The 25,793-nt window shown below is 35.8% G+C and overlaps 1 protein-coding gene across 1 annotated transcript in view; it reads right to left on the bottom strand.

Annotated features, from left to right (window-relative positions):
• Positions 1 to 587: 587 nt before the first annotated feature.
• Positions 588 to 25,793, bottom strand: part of megf10 (multiple EGF-like-domains 10) — a 97,913-nt gene continuing 72,707 nt past the window's right edge. The window contains exons 10-25 of the mRNA XM_088629839.1: positions 23,017 to 23,191; positions 20,858 to 20,978; positions 19,607 to 19,770; positions 17,456 to 17,558; positions 14,884 to 15,030; positions 14,130 to 14,264; positions 13,753 to 13,881; positions 12,123 to 12,251; positions 11,328 to 11,456; positions 10,425 to 10,553; positions 8,843 to 9,079; positions 8,160 to 8,287; positions 7,930 to 8,056; positions 7,217 to 7,261; positions 6,232 to 6,438; positions 588 to 5,307 (exon numbers count right to left, since the gene is read on the bottom strand). Coding sequence (XP_088485965.1) covers positions 5,147 to 5,307; positions 6,232 to 6,438; positions 7,217 to 7,261; positions 7,930 to 8,056; positions 8,160 to 8,287; positions 8,843 to 9,079; positions 10,425 to 10,553; positions 11,328 to 11,456; positions 12,123 to 12,251; positions 13,753 to 13,881; positions 14,130 to 14,264; positions 14,884 to 15,030; positions 17,456 to 17,558; positions 19,607 to 19,770; positions 20,858 to 20,978; positions 23,017 to 23,191 — 2,266 coding nt within the window. The 3' untranslated portion in view covers positions 588 to 5,146. The remainder of the gene's footprint in view (positions 5,308 to 6,231; positions 6,439 to 7,216; positions 7,262 to 7,929; positions 8,057 to 8,159; positions 8,288 to 8,842; positions 9,080 to 10,424; positions 10,554 to 11,327; positions 11,457 to 12,122; positions 12,252 to 13,752; positions 13,882 to 14,129; positions 14,265 to 14,883; positions 15,031 to 17,455; positions 17,559 to 19,606; positions 19,771 to 20,857; positions 20,979 to 23,016; positions 23,192 to 25,793) is intronic.

Genomic DNA, 25,793 nt, shown 5'->3' on the forward strand with positions numbered 1-25,793 from the left:
AAAGACTCACTGTATGAATGGGACTACTTCTGCTGAATCAGTGTAATGTCAATAGTTCTTCCCAGGGGAGACTGAGATACAAAAGCTCATAGGATAATGTACATGTAAAAATTGAGAAACAGTCCTGCAGAGCCCTTTAAAATTAATACAAATGTATGATAAATTAAGTAAAACTAATGAGCTATACAACCACTGGAGCATTGACAGGTCAGTGTCTCTTGCTCAGTGATCAGATAAAAGATAGCACATGTATGATACCCCTACTAAGTTAAGCAGTTTGAATCTTCACATGTAGACTTGACTCTCAGGTGAGACACTGCTGTTGGACCTTTGAGTAAGGTGCATCGTTCCATGTGCTGAGGTTCTGTAAATGCCCCACTGTATGAACAGGTATATAAGTTTAAGAGATACTGTATAGCAACTGTATAGATTAATGTGACCACAGGTCTTATTTTTGTTCTTTTATTGGAAAGATTTTGCACATAAACTACAGGTAAAATAAATGAAGAAATTGTTTGTGTAGGACTGGTAGTACAAGGAAAATTGCATTGTCTTTGTTTTTTCTTTGGAAATAATTATGTGCAATCTCTGTTTTTCCTTTTATTTACTGAAAAAAAAACAAAAAAGCAAAATAATCAAAGCATTGATTAAAACAAATATAGATACATTATCCAGCTTGAAAAACTGAAAGCAATCAAACTGTTTTTACAAAGGAAAGAAAGGTTACTCTTGCAAACTTCAAGGCGTTCATCTCTGTATTTCTAACTGCACACCCAAACAGAACCAAATGTAGTTTCCCTCTATCCTCTTTATCAAAGTACAGTTTGAACTCAAATTTTGCTTCAATTTTTTAAACATAAAGTTTCAAATGGAAATAGAATGAAGAGCATCTTTATTGCTATTTATTTTTTTATCTCAACTACCATATAAGAAAGTAACAAAAAATCACCTTTCGAATTAAATGATCTAAAATGGCTGCAAAATCTCAAAGAGCCTTTACACCATTGACACAAGAGGATTACCAGACACTAACATAGGTAGTGTGTCCAGTATATCAGAAGAGTCTCACTTCTGCAGCCTGTTTAAACTTATTAATATCAGTGTGGTTTGACCATTGCCTAGACATGCACTTGAGATTGAATGTGGGATTGAAAAGGACACTTTTAAAAAAATGGACAGATATCACTAAAGATGGTGACCTGACAATCACACTTTAATTGCTAAAGGAGCTCGATCTCCTATTTTATTTTCTGTACAGTATCTTCAGTACTGCACCAGTGCCTGATGAATAGTCATGTTATTATTTTTTTACATACCGACTGCCTACCTATATTTATTTTATTGTATGCACTAGAATTGTGCCAACTGTATAGTGACAGTGACAGTGACGTCAACAGAAGTGCAGAATTACAGTACAAATCAAGGCTGGATAACCATATAGAACCAGTGACATTGTTGCAGTGGCTACAAATATGCAGTTGAATATTTAATATATTTAATTATTAAATTGTATAAGACGTTTGCTAGATCCATAATGCCCCATATATCGGTCAGATACATTGTAGTCTTTTTAAATCATTCATCCTTTATGACCATACAAGAAAGTAATAAAATATACAATATCCTTTACTTTCGTATAGACCTTAAATTTCACATGGAACGTTTATGTTTCAGATTTTCAGAAAATGCTTTTCACAGTACTGGAGATTTGCCTCTTACGGAAATCAGAGTGTGCACTCAAAAGAAGGAGAAAGCGGTGAATCACGTTTTGCAGTGTGGCAAGTTGTCCCAAGGAAGAGGTGTAATACCCGCGGAACTGCCTAGAGGGCGCCACAAATACAAATACAGTAGGGCTTCAAAGACGTTTGTAAAATAATGTACTGTTGCTCCATCTGATGTGTAATTGAATATGTAATAATTGAATATAACTGATACTTATAATTGAATAATAGCCCATAATATGTACTTTCACATGTGGCCAATTATTTATCAGTGTATATTTATTGTATAGTTAGTTTTTGTGGGTATAATATTTATATATATTTAGGGGGTTACTGGGAGTCTGGGGAAATTGGATGGTCAGGCAGGAGTCACTTTACCAAAAGCAAATTCCACAGCAAATAACATATTATTGACAAGTCCGAACAACCTTTAACTGTCTGTCAAATTTTAAAAAAGTGTTCAAAGGTTGTCAGTTCCCTAAATGCATGTCTTGGCAGCAATCAGCGTATGGCACTGATTAATATAACATACAAGGAAACAAGGTTTTCTGTACAGTTTACAAATTGTCAAAAAGCATCACTTCAGAAATAGTTGTAAAGTGATTTACAGCTATGTACATCATTTTTATACAACAAATTTATAAAATCTGGCTCAGTAGATCTTAAGACTAACTGCGTCTATGCATACTTCTGAAAGACACACAGTATAAATGAAAATGCTGTGGTGAGCTCTACTGATGAAAACCAAAAGCACAACAAAGCACATTCCTGCATAATTATTAAAGTGAGAGTATAGCAAAAGTGTAGCATGTGAATACAAGTGTTTTTTTTTTCTCATTTACTTTCCATTGCAATGCAAAAGACCAGCTTAAGCATAATTTATCATCTAAATTGGAATTACTAAAAATACTTACAGTATATAATGAAAAGTATCCTGGATCTGTTCTGCGGGAAGGTCTTTAATCCTGCTAGCAGGATGTCTACTATTATGATGTGATGGCAATAGCAGTGTTGCAGAAGTGTTATTGATAAGATAGCACAAATCAGCTAAAGTCTCTTTAGGGCACCTAATCCTGCACATACTATTGTTATAGGTCTCCCACTAAATGGGATTAAACAATGAGTAAAATAAAATCTGTACTAATCGAAAGCATAAAATCAATGTTTGTACAGTACTAATTATAGCTATCCTTCAATTAATAAAACCCATACTGGTATTCAACCTTACAGCTGCAGTGTAATCCAGACTAATTTACTTACTGTCTAGTAGTATATGTTCATGCCATCATTATAAAAATAAATTCAAATCTATTTTACATTAGCATTCTATAGGCATAAGGTTGATATGTGTTATTAATGACTGGAATGATTTCAAGGTTCAACATGATTTGAAGTATCTAATATAGGAAGCACAAAAAAATCCTAAATGATGCAAAAAATCCAAATATCTACTGTACCTTGCAAAAAGATTCGACCCCCATCCAATGATGACCTATTGAGTTAGATTGCAAGTGATCATATATATTTTTTCAAAGTGAATATTTCTCATCATAACATGAACGCTGAATCCCTTTATGGGTGTAGGAAGTTAACTGTCAGCAAAAATGTCAAATAAAAATCAAAAGTTAAAATGTAAATTGCATAAGTATTCATCATATTTATTTTGAAGGCAAAACTAAATTAGTTCTGGTGTCCAAAATTACTTTAACATTGTACAATTAGTTGAATGACCCTTGGGTGCAATAAACATGGTTCATATTTCAGAATAAATGCATCTGTTTCTATAAGGTTGTGAATGCCAGTTGAAGATTCAACCATAAAAAAGCTTTTCAAACAACCCAGGGGTAAGGTTGTAGCAAGTCACAGGTAAGGAGGATATAATAGTTTAAAAGACATTGAATATCCTGTGAGCACAATGAAGTCAATCATTAAATGTGTACCAGACACTGCCTAAAAACTGTCCCTCCAAACAGTGCAGCCAGACAAGGAGGAAACTAATTAGGGATGCCAGTCTGAGGACAATGGTGTCTTTGAAAGTGTAGAGTTCAATGCCTGAGATGGGAGAAAATGTCCATTATTTGACAATATCATGGTCAGCTGACCAAGCTGGTATGTATGAGTGTGGCAAACCCCATCTCAAGTTTCCCACGTAGTTTACAACATGTAGTATTTAATTTACATGTACTGCAAGTGTGTGACAAATGGTTATGATCAGATGAGACAAAACTGGAACGCTTTGGTTTAAATAGAAAGTGCTACAGTATATGTACAGTATGTGAGGTGAAAACCCAACAGAGCATCATCATGTCAACACCATCCCTCCTGTCAGGCAAGGTAGTGACAGTATATTAAGGGGCTGCTTCTCATCAGTAAGGACTGGGAAAATTGATGGATCAAAGTACAGGTAAATTTTAGAGGAAAATCTGATTTAGTCTTCTAAAGACATTTAGATTGGAACAGAAATTCACCTTTAATCAGGACAACTGCCCAAAGCACTAGGCCAAATCTACACAGGAATGGCTTAACCAGAGGAAAGTGAATGTGGTTGAGTAGTCCTGATGTCCTAACAAAGTGAATAGAAAATAGCGGGCAAGACTTTTTTTGTCCATAAACAATACCCAACCAACTTGGCAGAATCTTGAGGAAGTTTGCAAAGAATGGGCATTCATTTTACCATTGCAGTGTGCAATGCTGGTAGAGACTTATCCAAAAAGTCTTGTTTCTGTAATTGGTGTACAAAGTATTGTATTTCATCCAAACATTGACTAAGGATGATGAACACTTATGCAATTAGCCTATTTTAGTTCTTGATTTTTATATGCAGTTTTTCCTCACAATTAATTTATTTTACTTATGGAAGTCCACCGTTCAAGTATTCAAGATTTGTTTTAAAATATTCATTAATAAAAAAAATATGTATTCATTATTTGTAATTCAACAAAATCATTGGATGGGGGTGAATCCTTTTGCAAGGTATTATACATTGACACTACTAGAAGATACCATATTTCTGTACAGATGTTTGTTCTTTTATTATTGTTTGACAATAATTGTATGACATAATTCAGAAGCAGAATAGTGATTTTGGAAATAAAAGGTTTAAAGGTGTGGAATCCTTTTGAATTGTGTCTTGGAGACTAAAATAAAAAAATAGATTTTAAAGAATAACTGTGTCTTGGAGACAAGATATCATTGATTTCTTTTCAAAAAAGCAAAATGGAGAATAATTATAGTGATAAGAAAAAACAAAAATATTAACCTTAATAAAAAATAATAATAACAGTGAAACTCAACAGAAAAGATACGCTGCCAGCAAGCAGGCAATGCAGGAAGGCCAGTGAATCACAGTGCTTCCTCAACAAACCCACTGAACCTGTGGATCTCTGTGCCTGTACAATTGTCCATGAGCACCGGTTCTAACAGGCTCATTCGCTGAGCTCCTTGTGAGGGGAGGGAGGGCTGTCTCGTTGTGGGAGCAGGTCATAGTGGCAGGGAATGTGGCTGTTCTTTGGAAGGTCATATGGGTCTTGACTGAAAGGCCCATTGTTGTTGTTCCCTGGTCCATGGACAACACTGACAGTTGGCTCTGAGAACAAAAAAGACACATTTTTAGACATGTATTCCTTTTTATTCGGTAAACGACAATCCAAACTTAACAAAGACGTATTATTAAACAAATTAAATCTATCTACATTTGGAGACAGAAGTTTTGGAACTCCCAAAATGAACATCATTGACTACCACCTTTAGTTTGGTTAGTAAAATGTATTAGTCTGTATTGACCACCCCTGAAGAAGGCCTCACTGTCAGTAAGTAGTGTTTTTCTTCCTTCTTTTTATCTCTTGGCATGGAATCCATCTCTAATGTATTGATTAATTATATATTTTTAACGTTAATTAGAACTAAAGAACTGTTAACTAACCATGAAGAGAACTAAGTCATTTACATTTTTTTTCTCATTATTGTGATTTCTACAACATACGGTGGCACACCTGTGGTGAAGTGCTGTAGCACTGATCAAGTTGTTAAGGGCAGTCTTGGGGAAACAGCCATAAGGCAATAAAAACAAACATTGCTCTTACTCTACAGTGAGGGAAACAAACACAAAACAAAACCTTAGCTCTTCTTTGAGCCTTAACTACACTTTTTTATCATCTCTAAAAAGACAACTGAACTGCTCAATTGTTCACCAATGTGCAAAAGAACAAACAACAAATTCTCTGATTTCAAAGTACCAAAAAAATCAAAACCAAAATCCAAAGGCCCATCAGTTAGTTGTTTTATTGCATATATTGCTCCTGTTTTTTGGATTCAGGATGAAATATTTTGGCCAATAGTTTTACAAAGCCAAGGCTGTCTCACTGGACACATTTTGGGGGTAAACAATGTTTTTTTCATTAACTTGTTGATGTTTTTAAACACAGAGTGTCTCTTATACAAAACAGATGCTTTAAATTTGAAATCCTAACATTTTTTTAAGGATCACAGTATACTGTAAATCAAGACTTACCAACTTCGTAGACATTCTTGTTCGTAGAAGCAGAGTTTGCAATTTCTGCATAAGGCGAGTCTCTGCGAGCAGGAGACTTCATCTCCACATAGCCACATTCTGTGTTCTTTGGCATCAGCAGGGGGGGGTCCTTTATTGTAGCATAGGGGTTTTCTGAGCTGTTCAGAGAGCAGGAGCTTGAATGATACACTGAGCCCTTCACGAGATCTAAGAGGAAGTCAAGACAAAATAACAGGTCAGAAAGCTCAGGAGGCAGAGATGGGCTTCTTCTCTCAACAGATTTGACAATATTCAAAAACCTTCAAAATTCATATCCTCACAATGAATGAAAAAAATAGAAATTGTCTCAAATCAACAAGCATTTCACCTCTTATGGTCCATTTAAAACAGAAAAAAAAAGTTTTAAAACTGTTCAACTATACATTCAGGACATTTTTTACACAGAAGTATAGGTATCTAATTCATTTTTTAGAAGTCTTGCTACAAAAAATACTTTGTCTTCAAACAGATCTTACTTTTTAATTTAAATGAAAGCTAAAAAAAATACACCTATAAGAATATGGTTTCATAATTGTTTGGATTCATATTCATATAAACACAGAATTCAGACAAAGCATTAATAGAGCAAAACAAAACTTTATATTACAAATTCATGACTATGACCAAAGCACATGTTCCAAGTCTTTGTGGAATCCACACATTTACACTAGATTATTTTTGAAAAATGATTCAAATGTGTTATTCATTGACATATATCACAAACTGTATATGTGATATACAATTGAAAATAAAATAAGTTATTGCTTTGCTGGACTAGCACGATTTATTTATTGATTGAGATAATTTAATCTCGCAATACAAAGACATTCTTTCAGTTCTATTCAAATTCACTGGACTGAACTATTTTGTTGAGCACTGTGGTTATACAGTTTTATCTTCTCACATGATTGGCTAATACTATATTTATTTAAAAAAAATCTCTCACCTTTAAGAGATTTCCCCATGTAACCCCTATCAACTCCAAAAGCACCTATAAAAGTTATGAAAAAAAACAAATTATGTATGATTTATGATAATAAAATAATCTTAAGAACAACAAAGCCATTTACAGTCAACTGACCTTAAATCTCTAAACAGCAGAAATGCTTAAGGTAAACACGTAAGTAACACGCATTATTGAAATGTACTGTAGCTACTGCACATGCTTTGAAATTAATACTTACAGAATTAGGTAATATGAGGCCATTGAAATGAACTAATTTACTAGACCCTGTAGAAGGAAGATTACTTAAAAGGGTTTTTGATCGTGGTATTGGAAGGCCAGCATGCCTGCATGGTTTTTAGGAATCTTTATTGCACCAGTCCATTTCAGGGGAGACAGACTCAAACAGAGACGTGCACAAACTCACAACATTTTGTTTTCCAGAAGCCAATTAACCTACCAGTATGTGTTTGTACTGTGGGGGAAACCACAGGACCTGGACGAAGGCCTCACAAACATGGGGAGAACATACAAACTCCACACAGATTGCAACCCAGGGCCCCAAATCTATGAGGAAGCAATGCCAACCACTGTGCCACTGTGCCACCCTGAACCAAACATCACAGCACAAAAAAGACTAAGTCAAGTCTTTCCGTGAATGAATATACATGTGATATGGTACATCTTTATTTCACTACAAATAAAATAGTCCTCACCTAGCTCATTAAAACAGCCGCCTTGCTTCCAGTCTGCAGGCAAGGTTCCAGTGTAGTCCATCAATGGAGGTCTCTTCCTGTGATCCACGTTTTTCAGATTTACAAACAATTGATTATTCTTTGGTTGCTGTTGGCAGAACATAAACCAATCATAGAGGTTAAAAGAAAAGCCAAATGTTGTATTCCATAATTTATTTCAGACCATGGGATTGCCATGGAAATTGACCTACTTTTCCCAGTGTTGTCCTTTCCATATTGTTGACATGTGGTGGACTGGTGCACTGGGTCAGTGTGTGGTAACTGGGATTAGAGAAGTAATTGCTGTTTGGATGACCACCATTGGCTTGTGGAAGAGTTTCTGAAAGCACATAAAGAAGTAAATCAAATTAGGAGAGATTGACCAAAGTCAGCATCACAATTCAATCAACATACTGTACCATAGGAAGTCCTTTGAGTATGTTTTAAGCCATCAATAAAAAACTTTCTTAAGCTCCTAAAATGAAACTAAAATATAAAACTTGAAATAAACATAACTAAGCTAATGTTCTAAATTACTACTATAAAATTATAGTAGAAAAGACTAAAAGAGTTCTCTAGACACCCACATTTCTGCCTATCTTGCTTCTCTTTTGTCAAGCATTTCATTTAAGTGATGAAGCAAGCATAGTTTTCAGTTGTATTTTTTAGGTACTACAATCACTTACATTGTATATGACTACTGTTATCTGAGCCACAGCACATGCTCTGTTTCTTGTTATATTATATCCAAAGCAGTAAACTTTCAAAGTATTCCAAGATATAGACACATCGTCCTGATATTACAAATTGCCTGTTTGACCTGAAATGAGTAGGTTACTTACTGGGTACAATATGAACATGCCAGTGAGGCCAACACTTGTGCTAGCTGCCATACCTGTGATGGTGTAGTCTGTGTTCATTGCCCTCATGGCTGGAGTGTATGTGACAGCAGGCATGGCCGTCTCCTTGCCCTTCTGCTTCTTCCTGTAGATGATGAACAGCGCCAGGAGGAAGAGGATGATGAGGACCAGCACGACGATGCCAGCAATGGCACCAATCTGGTAGGAGTCAGAAGGGACAGCTGTGCTGGTGCGGCTCAGACTGTTCAGATTTCCCACTATGATCACGCCAGCTGTGGGGAAGGAAGTCGGGGCAGAGGACACAATGTAAATACCATCAGGACAGTCCCATACTGTCATAGAAGAATGGAAATTTGTACATATAAATGTATAATTAGGCTTTTTTATCCCATATTTTTCTATACAGTATATATAACAAATAAAATCTATGAATGTACAGTATACGGTATGATACAACATAGTGTTTATTCATTACAATTTAGATTGCACAACTTTTGTGACTAAACAAAGTTTCTGAATTTCATAACTATTTCCAAACGTACAGTATATGCAGCACAGTCTCAGACTTCGACTAGTTCTGTGGTTTGATTTTATAGGTTTGGCAGGTGATTTGAAAATAAATGTTATTAAAAAGATGTAGCAATAAAAGTGCAATCCCATCACTAAAATAGTTTGTATGATTTTGTGAATTTGTACAGTATATAGCAAAAACAACATGTATTGACTGGAGCATTAATTTCATCCTACACCATCATTCTTCTTACACCAATCAGATTTTCTTTGGCAGGTCAGTTCTGCACAAACTGCTCTCCTGTCATCACTGGACAATGCGTCAGCTATCAGGAAGCTTATATTTTAACTTTACTCATAAGATAAAAAAACACATTCACTCCTTCTGTAACCAAAGTTAACTTTCTCTGGCAGTCCAATTATTGTTGTGCAAGATGATGTTGAGGAGTTTCAACATGATAAGACCTGCAACACACCCAACAATTATTTGCACAAGATCTTCTGATTGTTCTGTCACTAATTTTGCCTAATTTCAGTTTCATTAACAGGAATTGCCTTTTCTCTGGCCAATTGAAAGAGGTTGCAAATGTGTTCAACATAAAAGCTTCTCTCTTATCTTGCTGTAGTAATGTGGTATATTTACCCGCTACTAGAGGCCAGTATATGGATTGTAATTACTTGTACAGTAAGTAGTCACACCAGAGGTGACTGACTTAATTATTGGTTAACAGGTAAAGGATTTAAAAATACACATGATCACATACTGTAGATGTACTGCAAATACACTTTTTGTTTGCTATATAAGGTTGTGTACTGGGCTAACTACGGTATTATTGTTTCTTTAGTGTGTCCTGAAAAGGCCTGCAATAAAGCCTATTGAACTTTACTTCTTAACCATATGTTTGTTTATGTACAGATCCCTCGAGATGTTGTTTGATTGTAGGGTCTGTCACACTGACATTCAACAAGCTTGTATACCAAATTTATAGTATTAAGTGAAGGGTTAGAGGAACCATTTGTAATTTCATATATAAAAATATATCATCCTCCAATTTATCTGCAGACTACATATTTAATTTAGGTGACACAATGTCTGGAATATCACACCTTGGTCACATCTTGCTCCCTTCCAACCTGGGCTGCAGTAGCAGGTTCCTGTGATGTGGTCACAGGTAGAGTTGTTCAGGCAGTCACACACCTGCCTACAGCCGTAGCCATAGGTCCCAGGGGGGCATTCTGTTAGAAATAGGAATCAAGGTATAAAGAACATAGGCAATATTGTTATGTTTACTCAGTGAAATATTCCCATAGACGTTTGCCCAGCAATAAGATAACTGTGGATTGGCCAAGACCTGCTTCCACCAACACTCTGTTACTGCACTCTCAACATGATCTCCTGGCTTCAAGCGTTGAAAGAAACAACCTTGATTCAAACCAATAACATCCAGTCAAGCAGAATCATTCCATTGGGAATGTTTAATCATTTAGCTTCCTTTAAGCACTGCATTGTGGCTTCTTTCTATCCATCCATTTTCCAATTGCTTTATCCAATACGAAGTACTAATCAAGCATACAACTGATGAAAGGCAGGATACGCCCTGGACACCAGTACACATGCATGCACAAAACCACACCAGGGCCAATTTTTCCCAGAAGCCAATTAACCTACCAGTACAGTGTGTCTTTGGACTGTGGGGGGAAACCCACATGAACACAGGGAGAACATACAGCACAAACTTCACACAGGTAGCACTCTGGGAATTGAAAACAAGTCCCCAGTGCTGCAAGGCAGAAATACTAACCGCTATGCACCAGTGCCACCCTTGTGGCTTTTATTTTTATTTTATTTCTGTATTATTTTAATATCTCTTTCATATTCTTAACTCGATGGAAAGCTTGACCTCCTGTAGGTAATGTATGAACAGAAGGAAAACCAAAGAAGACTTGTAAATAATGAACTTTAACCACATACTGCTAGACTTTGATAGCTATGATCTCCTCTGTACTCACTTTGTTCACAGTGCTTGCCCATGAACCCAGTGCGGCAGGTGCACTGTCCTGATATGTGATCACAGTCTGCTCCGTTCTGGCACTGACATACCAGAGAACATTCCTTCCCATAGTAACCCAGGGGGCAGCCTACGAGACATGTCGTTACATTTATTTCTTTAAACAGACACTATAATTAAACATATACTTTAATTAGCAATCATCTTTAACCTGCAAAATACCATAGCCTAGAAAATCATCAAATAGTCAAACAATCATTATAAATAGTCATTACCACCTTTTTCAAAGGGAATTGCATTACAATAGATTGTTCTGAATCAGATTCTATATAAAAGAAGAAACACACATAGTATTGATAGTATTATACCGGATTACTTTTATGGAAAGACAAATTCCTTTTGGGGCAAATTTTAACATTTCACTTTAATTTTCAAAGCATAGCCTAGTATCTTATTATTTACCAAATTAACCAAATAAAAAAGACATTTCACTGTTAATTTTTTAAAGGGCACTGTACAAAGCTCTGAATCATTCCTGCTGTTAGTCCCAAGTGTCTGTATGCTAAATCACACAGGAAATGAAATACATACAGTACATTGGAACGCAACCTCTAACTCTCCTGTCTAGTCTGTGTTTTATGTCAATCCCTGAGTTATTGTACTCACACTGTTTGCTGATTAAAAAACATCAAAAGCTAAAAATGAACAATACAGTAGGTTTCAACCCGGATGAAGTTTCTTAAAATATACTGGAGTGAAAGCCAAGGTTGTAGGCAAGAATTTCATGTGAACTCACGCTGTGTGCAGTAGAGGCCAGTCCAGCCAGGTGTACACTTGCATTCTCCATCATAGGCACTGCAGAAAGCTCCATTATGGCAGTTGCAAGTGTGAATACAGTTTGGCCCCCACTGTCCAGGTGGACAGGCTATAAAAACAATGGACGACCTATTTAAAAAACTTGGATAATCTTCAACACTAAACTTAAACCAATTACATCAATTATAATCCAATTTGACAGTATATGAAATCAGAGATGTATACGTAAAGTAGTAATTTTCATGGGAGATTTCAAATTCCTTCACACGGCTTAGGAAAAACCAATTGAAATTACAGCAGCAAAAAGACAGACATGGGTAATGACTGAATTCGTACTCAATTTGTCAAAGCACCTAATAGAGGTAAAGTCTTTGTCAATCAAGGAACTGAACATTTTTAATCTTGAACAGAGAAGAGGATGAGGGGACCAGATTAAAGTGTCCAAAATCCTTAAAGGGATTGACTAAATCAACTTGAAACACACAATGAAACACACCTGAGGACACATGTTGAAACTATGTGGAAGTGCATTTTAAACTTCAAGGAGGAGTCACTTTTTCTACACAAAGGACTACAGAGTAAGTTCCCTCACATTTAAAAATGTTGCTATGTTCTTAATAACTGTCATATCAGTTCACATTGGTAAATGTTAGTTACATGACAATGCAGTTCACAAATATTACTGTTCCTTGATATTTTATCCATAAAAAAATATTTTCAATCCCCTCTGGTGTACAGGAAATTATAAAAACAAACATTATAAAAGCCTTGCAAACATGTTAATACATTTCCAGGCGAAACTATATTATTTGTTCCACTGTGACTCATTCTAAAGGACACTCAATACAAAAATAAGAAGACTACCTAAAGTACCAGCAGATGGCAGACAAACACCAATTATGATCAGACTAATTCTCAAAACACTGGCTTTAAATATTAAGAAGTTTTGTGTCCAATATTAAAAATAAAAATACTAAAATACATTCAGAAAATTGAAATATTCTCCAACAAATGGTGAAGAATGGGCACTTAGACGAACCTAAGAGTTTCACCACTCCTTCAAGCTTACTGGGCATCAGGTACTGTATAAATCCCTTTTCCACTGGCTCAAAATTATATTCTGTGTTTGGAATTTTGCAATATAGTGTGATAAGAAGCATTCAGTTTGACAAACCTTTTCTGAAGATCTACAAATTGAACTTCGGTGACTCATCTGACAGTACAGTAATAAACCAGATTTGAATTGAGTATATAAGAAGAAAATTCAACTAAATTCTGCTTTTGAGGTGGCACTGATAAGCATTGCTGCTTCACAGCACTGCGGCCCTAGATTCAATTCTTGGGATGTTATTTTCATGGAGTTTGTATTATCTACTTTCTAACTTGCTAGAATGTAGATTAAATTAAATTGCCAATCACATTCTTTTTTGTCCATTCAGTAGAACCTTGTTTTGCACAAAATTGTAATTTTTAAGGATCCTAACTGTATGTAGCCATTCAGAGACATGTTACACTCAGATGTGGGCATACGGTATTAGTTTCCCTATAGGGATCTTCCTATAGTTATTGTAGGCGTACACAAACTAAGTGCAGATAGGATTAAGACTTACGTTGAGAGCAGTCACTGCCAATCCACCCCGGGTAACACTGACAGGACCCATCAATGGGGTTACAGGTCCCGTTGTTGGTGCAGGTGCAAATTTCTGCACACTTCTTTCCATATCTACCACTGGGGCATACTGCAAAAAACATGAACAATTGTGCTTCAAAAATATCTGTGAAAAACAATCATTGTAGTCAGATTTCAAGTGCACATATCGGCTTCCGAACACACTTCTTATTTCAATAGGCAATATGTACACATGAAATATGCCCCCAAGCTATTTGATAAAATGTTGCTATTTATCAAATAGCAAATGTTTTGCCCCATCATTTCTATTTCAGAATAAAACAATTCAATGCCTAAGGTAAAATGCAGTAATCTTACCTTCATTGCAGAGGGCTCCTTTGAACCCGGACAAGCAGTCACACTGTCCAGTCATGTGGTGGCAGGGTCCATTGCTGTGCACGCACTGTGGGCAGATTTGGCTACAGCGATGCCCAAAGAAGCCTGGTGAACAAACTGTAAGAACAAATGTGAGATTCAAATGCAAGCTCAAATATGCAGGTAAATACTCAGACTTTAACATATTCTTTAGAATATTTACAAATATCCTAAAGTGTACTAAGTCCTGCATAAAAATAATGGCCTTAAGCACAGAACATAAGAATGTTAAGAAAGGTTAGAAATGGGAGAAAGTCATTCAGTCTAATTAGCCCATTTAGTAGTAGTTTATTTATCTAAGGAAGTCATCCAGCCATTTATTGAAAGAAACGAGAATATTGACTCCACTAGCTTGGCTCGTTATTTTGTTCTGTATGCCCACAACCTTTTGGGTAGAGAAGTGCCTCCTGTTGTCAGTTTTTAAATACCCTTAATTTAAAAAATAAAAAAAACTACAGTGCAATTTGACGGATGTTTTCTATAGGGATTTCTATGCCTGACATTGATAGTACAGTGCTATCAATCATGTGTTTAGGAACATGATCCAATAGAGAGCGAGAGAAAAAAAAAGTATAAATGTCATGGGTTAAATGTCTTTGGTAATAAAATGCTGCACTTGATGTTGTTTCATGGCACCTGCTGTGATCCACTCAGACACACCTCGCTTTAAAGAGACACAGAGATATGAGACACTCACTCGTCTGGCACGTGGTTCCTCTGTATCCTGGTGCACACTCACACGTGCCTTCATCAGGGGAGCAGGATGCTCCGTTTTTACAATTGCAGGTGAGAGAACAGTTTGGCCCCCAGCGTCCCTCCGCACACACACTGTCACAGTGAATTCCTGTGAATTATTGATGTAAATTATTTTACACATTGAGAGAGTTGAAGCAATCACCCAGCTAAACGAACACCTTTATTGCACAAAATGACAAGTACTGTAGTATGAGCATAATGATGTGTTGCATTTGTTTTAAATGCTATAATTAATTAATGTTTCACTCTCCAGGCTTCACTGTTGTCAGATGCTGATAGTGGATAAGTCACTCACAGATCTTGATATTAATATTCTAATCTAGAATGTCTGACAGTCTATGTCAGTTTGTTTTTATGTCTATTGTGACATAAATTATGTTTTCACATGAATGTCTTAAATCTGAATGCCATTACAAAGCAACAATTGGACATTAATATAAATAGCTATATTAAAAATATTTCATAGACTTCAAATGTCAGCAGAGCTTTTCATCTGTTTGCCCTTTTCACAGAAATCAATCACTGAGACATAAATGTGGAGTAGAAAGTTGTGCTGGTTCACTATTGAGAGATTATCAGCCATATCCACTTGACTACTCAATTTTATTCCAGGATTATTTTATTTTGTTATCTCATAATATGTAAGCCCTAGGCTTTCCTCTGCCTTAGAGTACATTTTGAATACATTCACTGCATTCAGTGGCCACCAGTCCAAATTTAATCAAAATTAAATAAATTAAACTTCAAAATAAGAAGAAACAATATTCATGCAAATTTATGCTGAAGATTTGATACCACCTCTCCTTGGGGTTTTAACAGTTTTGTCCTTTTGGGACGTTTACTGCAAGCTGTATGATGCACATTACATTGCACATTTTGTAAGGAGAGGAATTTTACAATATTACAGAATATCCATTGTATACTCAAATACGAGTTAAACGTGCTATATTAAAATCATTCTAAGAATTATAATAAAATGTGACTATAAACATTATTAGATTAGATTAGATTCTTAAAAGGAAACTTATTTTCTTCAATGAGGAAAGAATCCGCCAAAATAAACAGTCCTGAAACTTCATTAGACTTTTACACACTTAAGATGTTAAAAAGTACAGCTTAAAGACTTGGCACTCTAAAACAGTCACTTCACAGAAAACAGCATTTCTTCTAAACTCTAACCACTAAATGTCTCTCTTTCAAAAAAGAAATGCCAATAAACATCCATTTCAGAGCTTGGAATGTATTGTCTCTGCATTTTACCACTAAATGATTAATGTTGGCTGTGACTGAAAATCAGGACAAGTGCAAAATGAAATGGAACTGTTTAGAATGCTCATTAGTTTGGCTTATTTTAAGAAAAGAGGAGGAGCTTTGTCAACCACACAAGTGGCAAATATCTCAGACGTATCAGCTGTAATTCAATAAAATCTTTTTTCACTCTATGAAAAATTGGTAGTTTCTTTTTCTCAGCTGTTTGGTGTTTTCATGCTGATAAGGAGCACTGTGATGGAGTGCTTTGCCAAGATCTCGGACAAAGAGCTCTTTGATGGGTTCTGCAAGTTGCTAGGCAATGGCTCAATGGTCATGATAAACTCCAGTTAAGCAGCTCTGAAGAAATGCCTATGCATTTAAAGTCCAGCACATTATGCAAGGAGGCCTAGTACCCTAAGTCACAATTCATTCAGCATTTGAACCAAAAATGGAAATAGGATAAAAAATTACACATGATTTGCTTGTTTGTTAGGCTTTTGTTCAAATTACACATAATTTTATGACCATACAAAAAAGTGTTTCAGTCTTTTGACCATTAAACTATCATCAAATTAAAATTTAATTGGATTTTGAAGGCTATCCATTCATGTATTCATAGAATTTTGCAATGTTTTATACTTTTGTGTGTAGAAATTAGATTTATATAATTAGGTTCCCTTCTGAGATAACTAAAAGTTGATTTGTGATTCTTACTACAACATATGGTTTGAAACAAAGCCTGTATGAGTATTACTGAATTTCCTTTAATAACGTCATTAAGTGAAAAAAAAATATTATTTTTCTTGGAAGGAAGAAAATCATGTTTCTACACCGATGTCAAATGCTTCTAATCAGTTACAGTGGGGAAAAGTGGTAGCTTTGAAAATCATTCATTGAACGCAAAGAACATGTGAGTTCCAAAAATATACCACTCAATACATAGCCTGTTCTAAAGACCACAGTAGTTAAACATTTCTCTCTTGGCATGACTTACCCAAAACGTCCCACAGCTGTAATTGCTGCCTAAGGTGCTACCACTACAGTATGTATTGAGTTTTTTATTTTTCTTGGCACTTTTTGCTAACTTTTAACTTCTGGAGTACTTCTGCTTTAACAAATATGTGTAATATACAGTAAATGATTAATCTCTAGAAAGGATCTACATGAATGCAGGAAATATTTGAGTGGGACAGGTGTTTTGGGGATGACACAGATCAGTACTATAAAATGTACAGTATGGCTTTTGGGAAGAGTATTGTTACCTGTCCACCCAGCAAGGCAGCGACAGTATCCTGTGACTGGATGGCAACCATCAGCATGACTGCAGTCACAGTGCTCATAACAGTCCATCCCATAGGTCCCGTCCTTGATTAGAGCAAAGAAAATTCAACACACCTCATCAAGCTGATCGGACAAAGAAGATCCACAATCTATCCTTAGATCAACTGGCTATTCTAACCCAATGAGCTAGATGGGTTAAATGGTGGGTTAAATGGTCTCCTCTCATTTGCAATCTTCTTACATTCACAAAAACAGCAGCAAACACCTTATTTTTTTATTTCTTTGGTTAGTGTGTCCATCAAATATAAACGTTTTTTTGAAACCTTTAATTGTTGCAACTCAATAAAATACACAAAATGGCTGTCTCTTTAACAAACACAAGATGTTAACTCCAGTTTACTCCACAGTTTATTATTTTGATTTGACTTTAACTGTTAAGTGACACAGAAAAATATTGAGCAAGTGCAGTAATTGAGTGTCACTCCTAAACAGTTTACAGAACTTCACACACTGCTAAACACTGACAAGTAGATCTTATTTTACTTCATTTTTCCAGGAGGAAGATCAAACAGAGTAGCTCTCTTTTACATTGTGGCATTATTGTTAACTACATATACTGTACAATTGCTAGTATTAGAAGAACAAATACTGTACAGGTATACATAAACTAAGACATGCGGTTAGCAGTAATTTCAAATAGCAGAAGAATAAGCAAAACACAGGCTATTCATTTTAATACTGTACCTACTGCAACGATATCTAACCTCTTTTCCTCCATATCTATCACTATACCATAAATTGTTTAAAGAATTATTTTAAAACCAGGCATGAATTTGCTCTAGATTTTTTTTCTTTTTAACAAACCATTTGCAGGAGATTTTGTGGAAAAAAGGAAATCACCACAAAGGGCCTTTGTACATCAATAATAGGAAGTGAAAACTGAAAGAAGATGTTTTTTTGAGTGGTACTTAACCAAAACTGAATATCAAAGCCATATTAGCTGTCACTAATCCAAGTTCAGTCCACATCAACTAAGATTAAATGTAGGGAAATGTACTTTACAGTTTAACAAAAAGTAGTTTCTATGACGCATGTTCATGAATGAACAATTAGAAAACAAATATGCTGTATATAGTATTTCATTAGAAAAAGTTTTGGATTTGTATTTGCTATATGGTCTGTCATGATTGGAATCCCTCCTTTTAAAGGCACTCCGGCCCTTTCGTATTTTAGTTGATTATGTGCACCTGCCTCCTGTTTGTCCCTCCTTATTTAAGCCAGGTGCTTTCGCTATTTCTGGCTCAGCATTGGAAGAAGGACGCCCGGAGGCCAGCCTACCATCAAGTTGCCCCACTGGACGTCCGCGGCTTGAAGGCATAGGACTCCTAAAGGCATCCTGACCAAGCTGAGTCTGGGGCTCTGAGAGCCTGGCCTCATCACTCCGTTTTTAATCTTCTCGTTCCAAGTCCCTGTCCCTGTTTTTTAATCGTCTCCTCTTGGATGGATTTCCTGGATTTGGACTTTGGGCTGCGCCCCGGATCCCCCCTTTTGGGCTGTCTGGACCTGTTTGCCATCGCCATGCCCCCCAAGCACCAGATCACCATAGTCACGCCCCCTTGTCTGTCAACCCATCCTGATCCTCTTCGTCTTCTCCCCGGATGTCTTTCTCTACTTACTTCCGGATTATACCATCTGCATAGGGTCCTGAACTACGCTTCGCGGGAGCCTGGCCTGGCTCCTGTTACATGGTCAATAAGCAAAACTAACAAACCATATAGAATTATTATAATGCACATCTAGAATAGATAAAGGGACCTATCTATTTTTCTCCTGTGACATAAATGTGATACTGTATGTACAGTATGTCACTAGGACACATTTAGATTCAGCTTGTTTATTGTGTCTTCAAAATGACCGTACTCTTGCTGTCTGATCTTTACTTTTATTTTTGCTTTGTACTGTATACTAATTCAGTATTTTAAACTAATGGTTCTAAAAGTCCGATTTACTTAGTAAATAGGACCCATTAAGTAGTATTAAAATGTCAGCATTTATTGTAAAAATTAGTCAATAAATAATGTTAATTAAGCATTTTCATTCTATGTCCTGCTATGTCTTAGCAGTCCCCTTACCTGGCACTGAAATTCACACTTCTGTCCTCTCCATCCAGGTGCACAGGTACACTTGCCACTAAGGGCATTGCAGGCTCCCCCATTGGCACACATGCAGGTCACATTGCAGCCCAACCCCCAGGTGCCACTCGGGCAATTTATTGAGCAATCAACGCCATGCCAGCCTGCAGGCACAAGTTAAACATCAATCTGAAACATTCCATACACTGCCTGGAAGAGGAACTATTTGTTTGATTAGATCTTTATTTTATTTCAATTTATTTTTTTTCCAGACGCTACTTTTAGAGTTTATTGTAACACAAACATTTTGTTCAAACATGGACATTTTTTATTATGGGTTGTATTTGCATCAATTAGATGCTCCTTGATGGACTCTTCTGATAGAGTGGCAGTTATTACGGAACCTGTCAGTAGAATCCAGCAAGCAACCTCTAAATAGGCACACTGGGTGATTACTGTATAATGTAGGTGTTTGTGCACATTCTCACAGGGGTTTAATTAGTTTTGTTTGGTATATATGAGATATGCACAATGCTAATTATAGTTTTCGAAGTTTACAGATTTTCAAAGCTTACAACACAATGTAAAAAAAGCCCGCAATGAGGCCACTTTTATATTTTGACTTTTCATTGGGAAGTTTGTGTGTGCATAGATACATGTACCTGGGAAAACCCTTGGAAAGAGCAGGGTCTGTTGCAATCATTTAGAAACCTTTTTATAAATAAAATGTACTAATATACTGACACAAATGTAATAGCCACTGTCTACTGTGCATCAGTGTAGTCACTGGTTTGCATGCTCGGCTCAGTGTGTGCATTTCATAATTTCAGATATTTTCAATTAGATCTAAAGCACTGTGCAAAAAAATTTCACTAAGTTCAGTAACAATATGAGTATGTGATCAGCATTAGCAATTTACTCTGAACTGCCAAGACTATTATACCAACCAAAGAAAGAAACCAAGCCTGTTATTTGGCCATCTTAAACATTGCTAAAAAGTTTTAAATACCTGATCACACCAACGCAAGATAAAACATACATAAGCAGCCAACATGAGGTGCTGTAATAGCTAATCCACCACATTTCCGAACGAAATCTATTTGACTCTTTTAGGTTCTCCTCATTATTAACTTCAGTGTAAACGGAAAATACTCCCCATGAAGTATTCTCTTCAGGACTGCTAAACTAATACAAGATTAATTCAGTTTTACTTTTACTTGTTTTCCTGTCAAGTGGCTAAACCGTACATACCTGCTTTACATGAGCATGATCCATCCACTGGGGAGCACAATGCATCGTTCTTACAGTTACATGTGGACGAGCAGTTCACTCCATGAGTTCCCTCAGGACAGGGTGTTGAGCAGTGTGGACCCTAAAAACAAACTTTATGTCATAGGGTGGACATTTGGTGTGATTGCAGATAGCAAATTATGTTCTCTTTCTGTTATTATTCAGTTTACTAAATAGGTCATATAAAAATCTATTGTACAGATGAAGCCATTCAAAATGGGCGGGGTATTTCGCGGCATACACCGGTGGGCGTGACGCGGTATCACGCAGTATCACGGGGTTAATCGCGTCATTTGACGTCATACTGGAAAGTATCCGGCATCACCTTGTAAAACCGCCAGGGGGAGCTTAACCTCTCATGTACAGCATTTGAGCTTTTAAATTTGAACTGTGTATTACAGCATGTTTTTATTTTTTTAAACCATTTTTTATTAACAAAATTATGAAGAATAATATTTGGAGATTATAATATGGAGAAATATAAGAATAATTACAAAGAAGAGAAAGCCTTTTGACCCATTTAGCCCATTTGGTAGTAGCTTATTGATCCAAAGATCTCATGGCTGGGTAGGTTCCTTACTCCCACAGCTCTGTTCTCAATTTTAAACACACTCCTACATGCAATAATTGATAATCAGTGACTGACTGTGTTATATTCAAGTGAATTTCACTGTTGAGTAAACGCTAAATCATCACACTAGTGAAAGATGAGACTGAACAAAGCTGATAGTCTTTAAACAAGTTGAATATCAAGTCTCTTAAAAATCAGGGATGAATAAAACAGAAAAAAAAAATATTGCTAGTTTATCATGAGAACAGTGCCTTTGTGTCATTTGGAGTGTTGAGACCTAGCAATTTCTAAACTGTCAAAAAGTTTACATATATTCAATGATATGCAGTGCCATGATCTTTGAGACCATGAGTTGCAGCATCCTGCCAAAACAAAAAACCTAACAACATGGAACTTGCTCCATCTTTGTTATTGTTTTCACACTGTTTCACTAATCAGAAACACCAGATCATAATAACGCACACATCAGCAGTTCATCTCTGAGGAGGAGGCTACACAGTTGTTGTTTATAAGCCAGATGACCACACAGTGGCCCCATGCTCAATGATCATACACACAACACCTCACATAGATTCACTGGTTGTGCAGCTGTGTAAGTCCACTTTAGTGTAGATCACCCTGATGGATGTTGCCAAGTGTGGTACAGACATGCAAAATGATACACTTATTGTTGTGTTGTGTAGGTCAAGCAATGGGAGGTCCAACTGTGATGGTCAGGGACGCAGTGTCTAATCTCTACGTGAACTAATTTTGTAGTGATTAATGGTAGCCTGGCTGTACAGCAGCACAATAATCCAGCCTTGGGTCCTCAACAGCTCCCTTTCATCCATCATGTTATCATGTTAACATTCCAGTAGGACAACACACATCCTCATGCTGTTTGTTTAACAACAATGTTTTTGTAAGACTAAAGTATGACATTTATACAATGAATATTCTAATTGTGAAACTCAAGCTCCCAGCTAGAATTTTGCCATCTGGCATACACACAAAACAAACACAACTTTTCACACAGTGTAGGTTGCATTGCTTCGTATTGTGTCCACACATACTACTTTCACAAAAGACAACCTGATGATTAAAAAAACATTCATTATCATGATTAATTTACCTATGTCATGTACCGTATATTTAAAAAAATGTAGAATACTACAATTTGTTTTTTCAAGATTACTCTGTGAAGTTGTTGCATTTGTAAGGGCCAAGTTTCTTTGAGGTTCAGTATATAATCTGTAATAAATTAATGTAATGTAATAATGTATTATAATAATTTAGTGTCCTATTACTGTATATACAGGCAGGAATTATAATTGCGTTAGAATTGTTTGACAGGAATATTGGAATATTATATATAGAAGAATTACTGATCAAACTTTCACTTAGGGCAAAGCAGTTCTTAAAGTATCTTTAGATCTACAGTATATGTGTATGTAAACATTGTACTTTGCATAATATTAATATTAATATAATATTATTCAAATGTGAATAAGAAAATGAAAAAAAAACTCTTCTGTTTAAGCATTTCACTCAGCCCGATTATACACACTACCTTGAATCCAGGGGCACAAATGCATTGGCCAGTCACACTGTGGCAATCGGCTCCATTCTGGCACTTGCAGATTTGTTGACAGGACTCCCCATAAAATCCAGGAGCACATGTCTCATTGCAGTAGAGCCCAGACCAGCCAGGCTTGCAGGAACACTCTCCAGACATGGGGTGACAGCTGGTGGGTGAGGATAAAGGCTCTTAATATCTGCGACTACAAAGACAGTTGTGGTCTAATGATCACAAATCATCATAACAGGCAACATTACTGTCACAGTGAAATGTGATAGCCAAGTCAGATAATTAGGTCCACAGATTCTTATGCTGTATTGTTTAAAATTACTTGGCATTCCATAGAGAACACTGATGGAATTTAATAAACACACCACACACATAAAACATGTGAAATATAAATGCTTCATCTCCATAGTAATTAAATTGCTTTTACACAATGGTACACATATCCACATTTAATAGCTTAGTGATAATTTACAAGACTAATGCAGACTGAGCCTTTTGAGAAATCACAGTCAAAATTATTTCTTATACATCTTGAGATTATTTTTCCTGGTGGAACTGTATGATAACTTATTAAACAAATTAAGTACTTGAAATATAGTAAATGTTTGGGCAAAAACATATCTCTAATCTTTCCCTGATGCATCCATACTGGTGCTATGGAGCACACTCCATCAACTTCCTGTAAAAATCAGTTCTACTGAAAGGCTTCAAAGGGAAAGTTGCTTATTAAAGCAGTCTTCTTACTCCTGAGATAATTCAGATTTTCATTAAGTGTTCAGAAAAGTAGAGTTTGAATCTCCACTTGCTTATAATGTTTCTTGAAAGAAAAGATAAATTGGTTTCTAAACAAAAAAAAAGCCAATCCTAATTGTTATTGACACCTACATTAATGTATATTAAGTTAAATAATGTTTTTTTTTTCTAAGTTGGCAAAATTGAATAGACAGCTTGGATTGTCAATTTAAGTTCCACAAATTCAATTTGCTAGTTCCTTAAATGTTCCAAAAATTTGCTGCAGCAACCTTTACTCTGTACACTTAACTGAATCCTGGGCCTTTTCACAAATTGTACCTGGCTAATTCAAGATTCTGATCAGTACTGATTTTCATAGGCCCAGCTATACATTATTCAAACATTATGGACTTTATTATACAAGATGTATATTCACACCAGTCTTTAACATGTGCTGTCTTTGTCATATGAATACGTACAGTACATATGCTGTATATAAGGGATGGCAGAATCTTGAAATTATTTTATAAGTCAATGTAGTGTAGCGTTGAAGCAGAAGGTTTAAAGGTGAATTTGTTAAATTTCAGTTATTCGCCTAACTTCTCTTCTTAATGTCCAACACACCTGAAAAAGGTTCAGGTGCCAAAATATTGTTTTTGTTTCTTTGTATCTTCAGTGATGAATTCTCCTCTACTTGTTCCTCTGCAGCTCGCATGCTGACACCGCTCCTCATCAGAACTACATGTTGAATTTACCAAACCATTTGATCAGGACTTCATTTTTATATTTCCCAAACATTTGTTTTAAAAAATCATTTTCAAATATTTCCTAAGAGACTTCAGTTATTGGAATGGTGGAAAGTAACTATTCTACACCACTGATGTATCTATTGAAGACATATTTATTATCACATTGACTATGTTTTCTGTGAATAATGAGAAATTATTTCATAGTTAGCATGCAGTTTCATTCACAGGACATTTAGTACTTAAATGATGGGCAGTCCCTATGTATATTAAGGGTAGTTAGGCACGTACTGTTTTTGTAAATTCATACACAAGCCAACGTGTTTCACTAGTAAGCCATTTATTAGCCTTATGTTAGTCAAATACTGGCCTTTAACAAGTTATGTTTTAGTAATAATAGCCTAAGACAATCTCTGAAATAAAGTGTTCTAAAAAATCTTATATTTACATTTTAGGTGACAGTATTCATGTGCAAATATCATGTTATTTTTTAGCTGTTAAAAATGTTCTCTACACTTGAACACTGTGTTGTGCACAATTCACAAGACACAATCATGTTACATTATGACCATAAACAATTTACTCAAAGTTTTCACAGGAACCCTTTATTTGAATAAGGCTAAAAATGCATACATGTAATGTAATTTGCACAAATGGTTATAAAGGATTTTGCATGTTGTTACATTGTATTGTGTAGTGTTTAAGAATTTATGATGGTGTTTTTTAGCTTCATTTAAGTAATGTGTTAGCTCTTCCATTAGTGTTTTCTGCTCTTCTTAAAAACATTAGTTGGTGTTATTAATGTTAATGTTAATTAAAAGGATACTTTAAAATAAATTAAAGGAAGTAACATACAATCTCCCAAAACAAGCATCTTGTGAACGTTTCCCTCTGTATTTTGAAATATCTTCCGTATTTAGACTGTATCATGGACAAAAACATGTTTTAAAATTTGCAGTCACATTGCAGTCAATGCTCCTGTATTGTAAAGAATGGCAAATGTGTTGCAAAGGATCATTTCTTATATTCATGCATCCCTAACTCTATGTACTAATTTAAAAAAAATGATGATACATTAATTGAGTACAACAGCAAGCACTTTGACTTCAGTGTTGTCACTAAAAACACGTGCTTAAGCTTTTTGTTTTTACAATTTTACATGTATTTTAGTCTTTCTAAGGGTTTTCTAAGCTCCAGATAAAAAGGTAATCAGAATGGCAGCCTGAAAGAATTGTATTGACTCCCCAACAATTGCAGGCACCAGTACCTGGTAGGAGACCA

Source organism: Lepisosteus platostomus, chromosome 4 (assembly GCF_059453375.1).
Source record: "Lepisosteus platostomus isolate fLepPlt1 chromosome 4, fLepPlt1.hap1, whole genome shotgun sequence".
NCBI classification, from domain to species: Eukaryota; Metazoa; Chordata; class Actinopteri; order Semionotiformes; family Lepisosteidae; genus Lepisosteus; species Lepisosteus platostomus.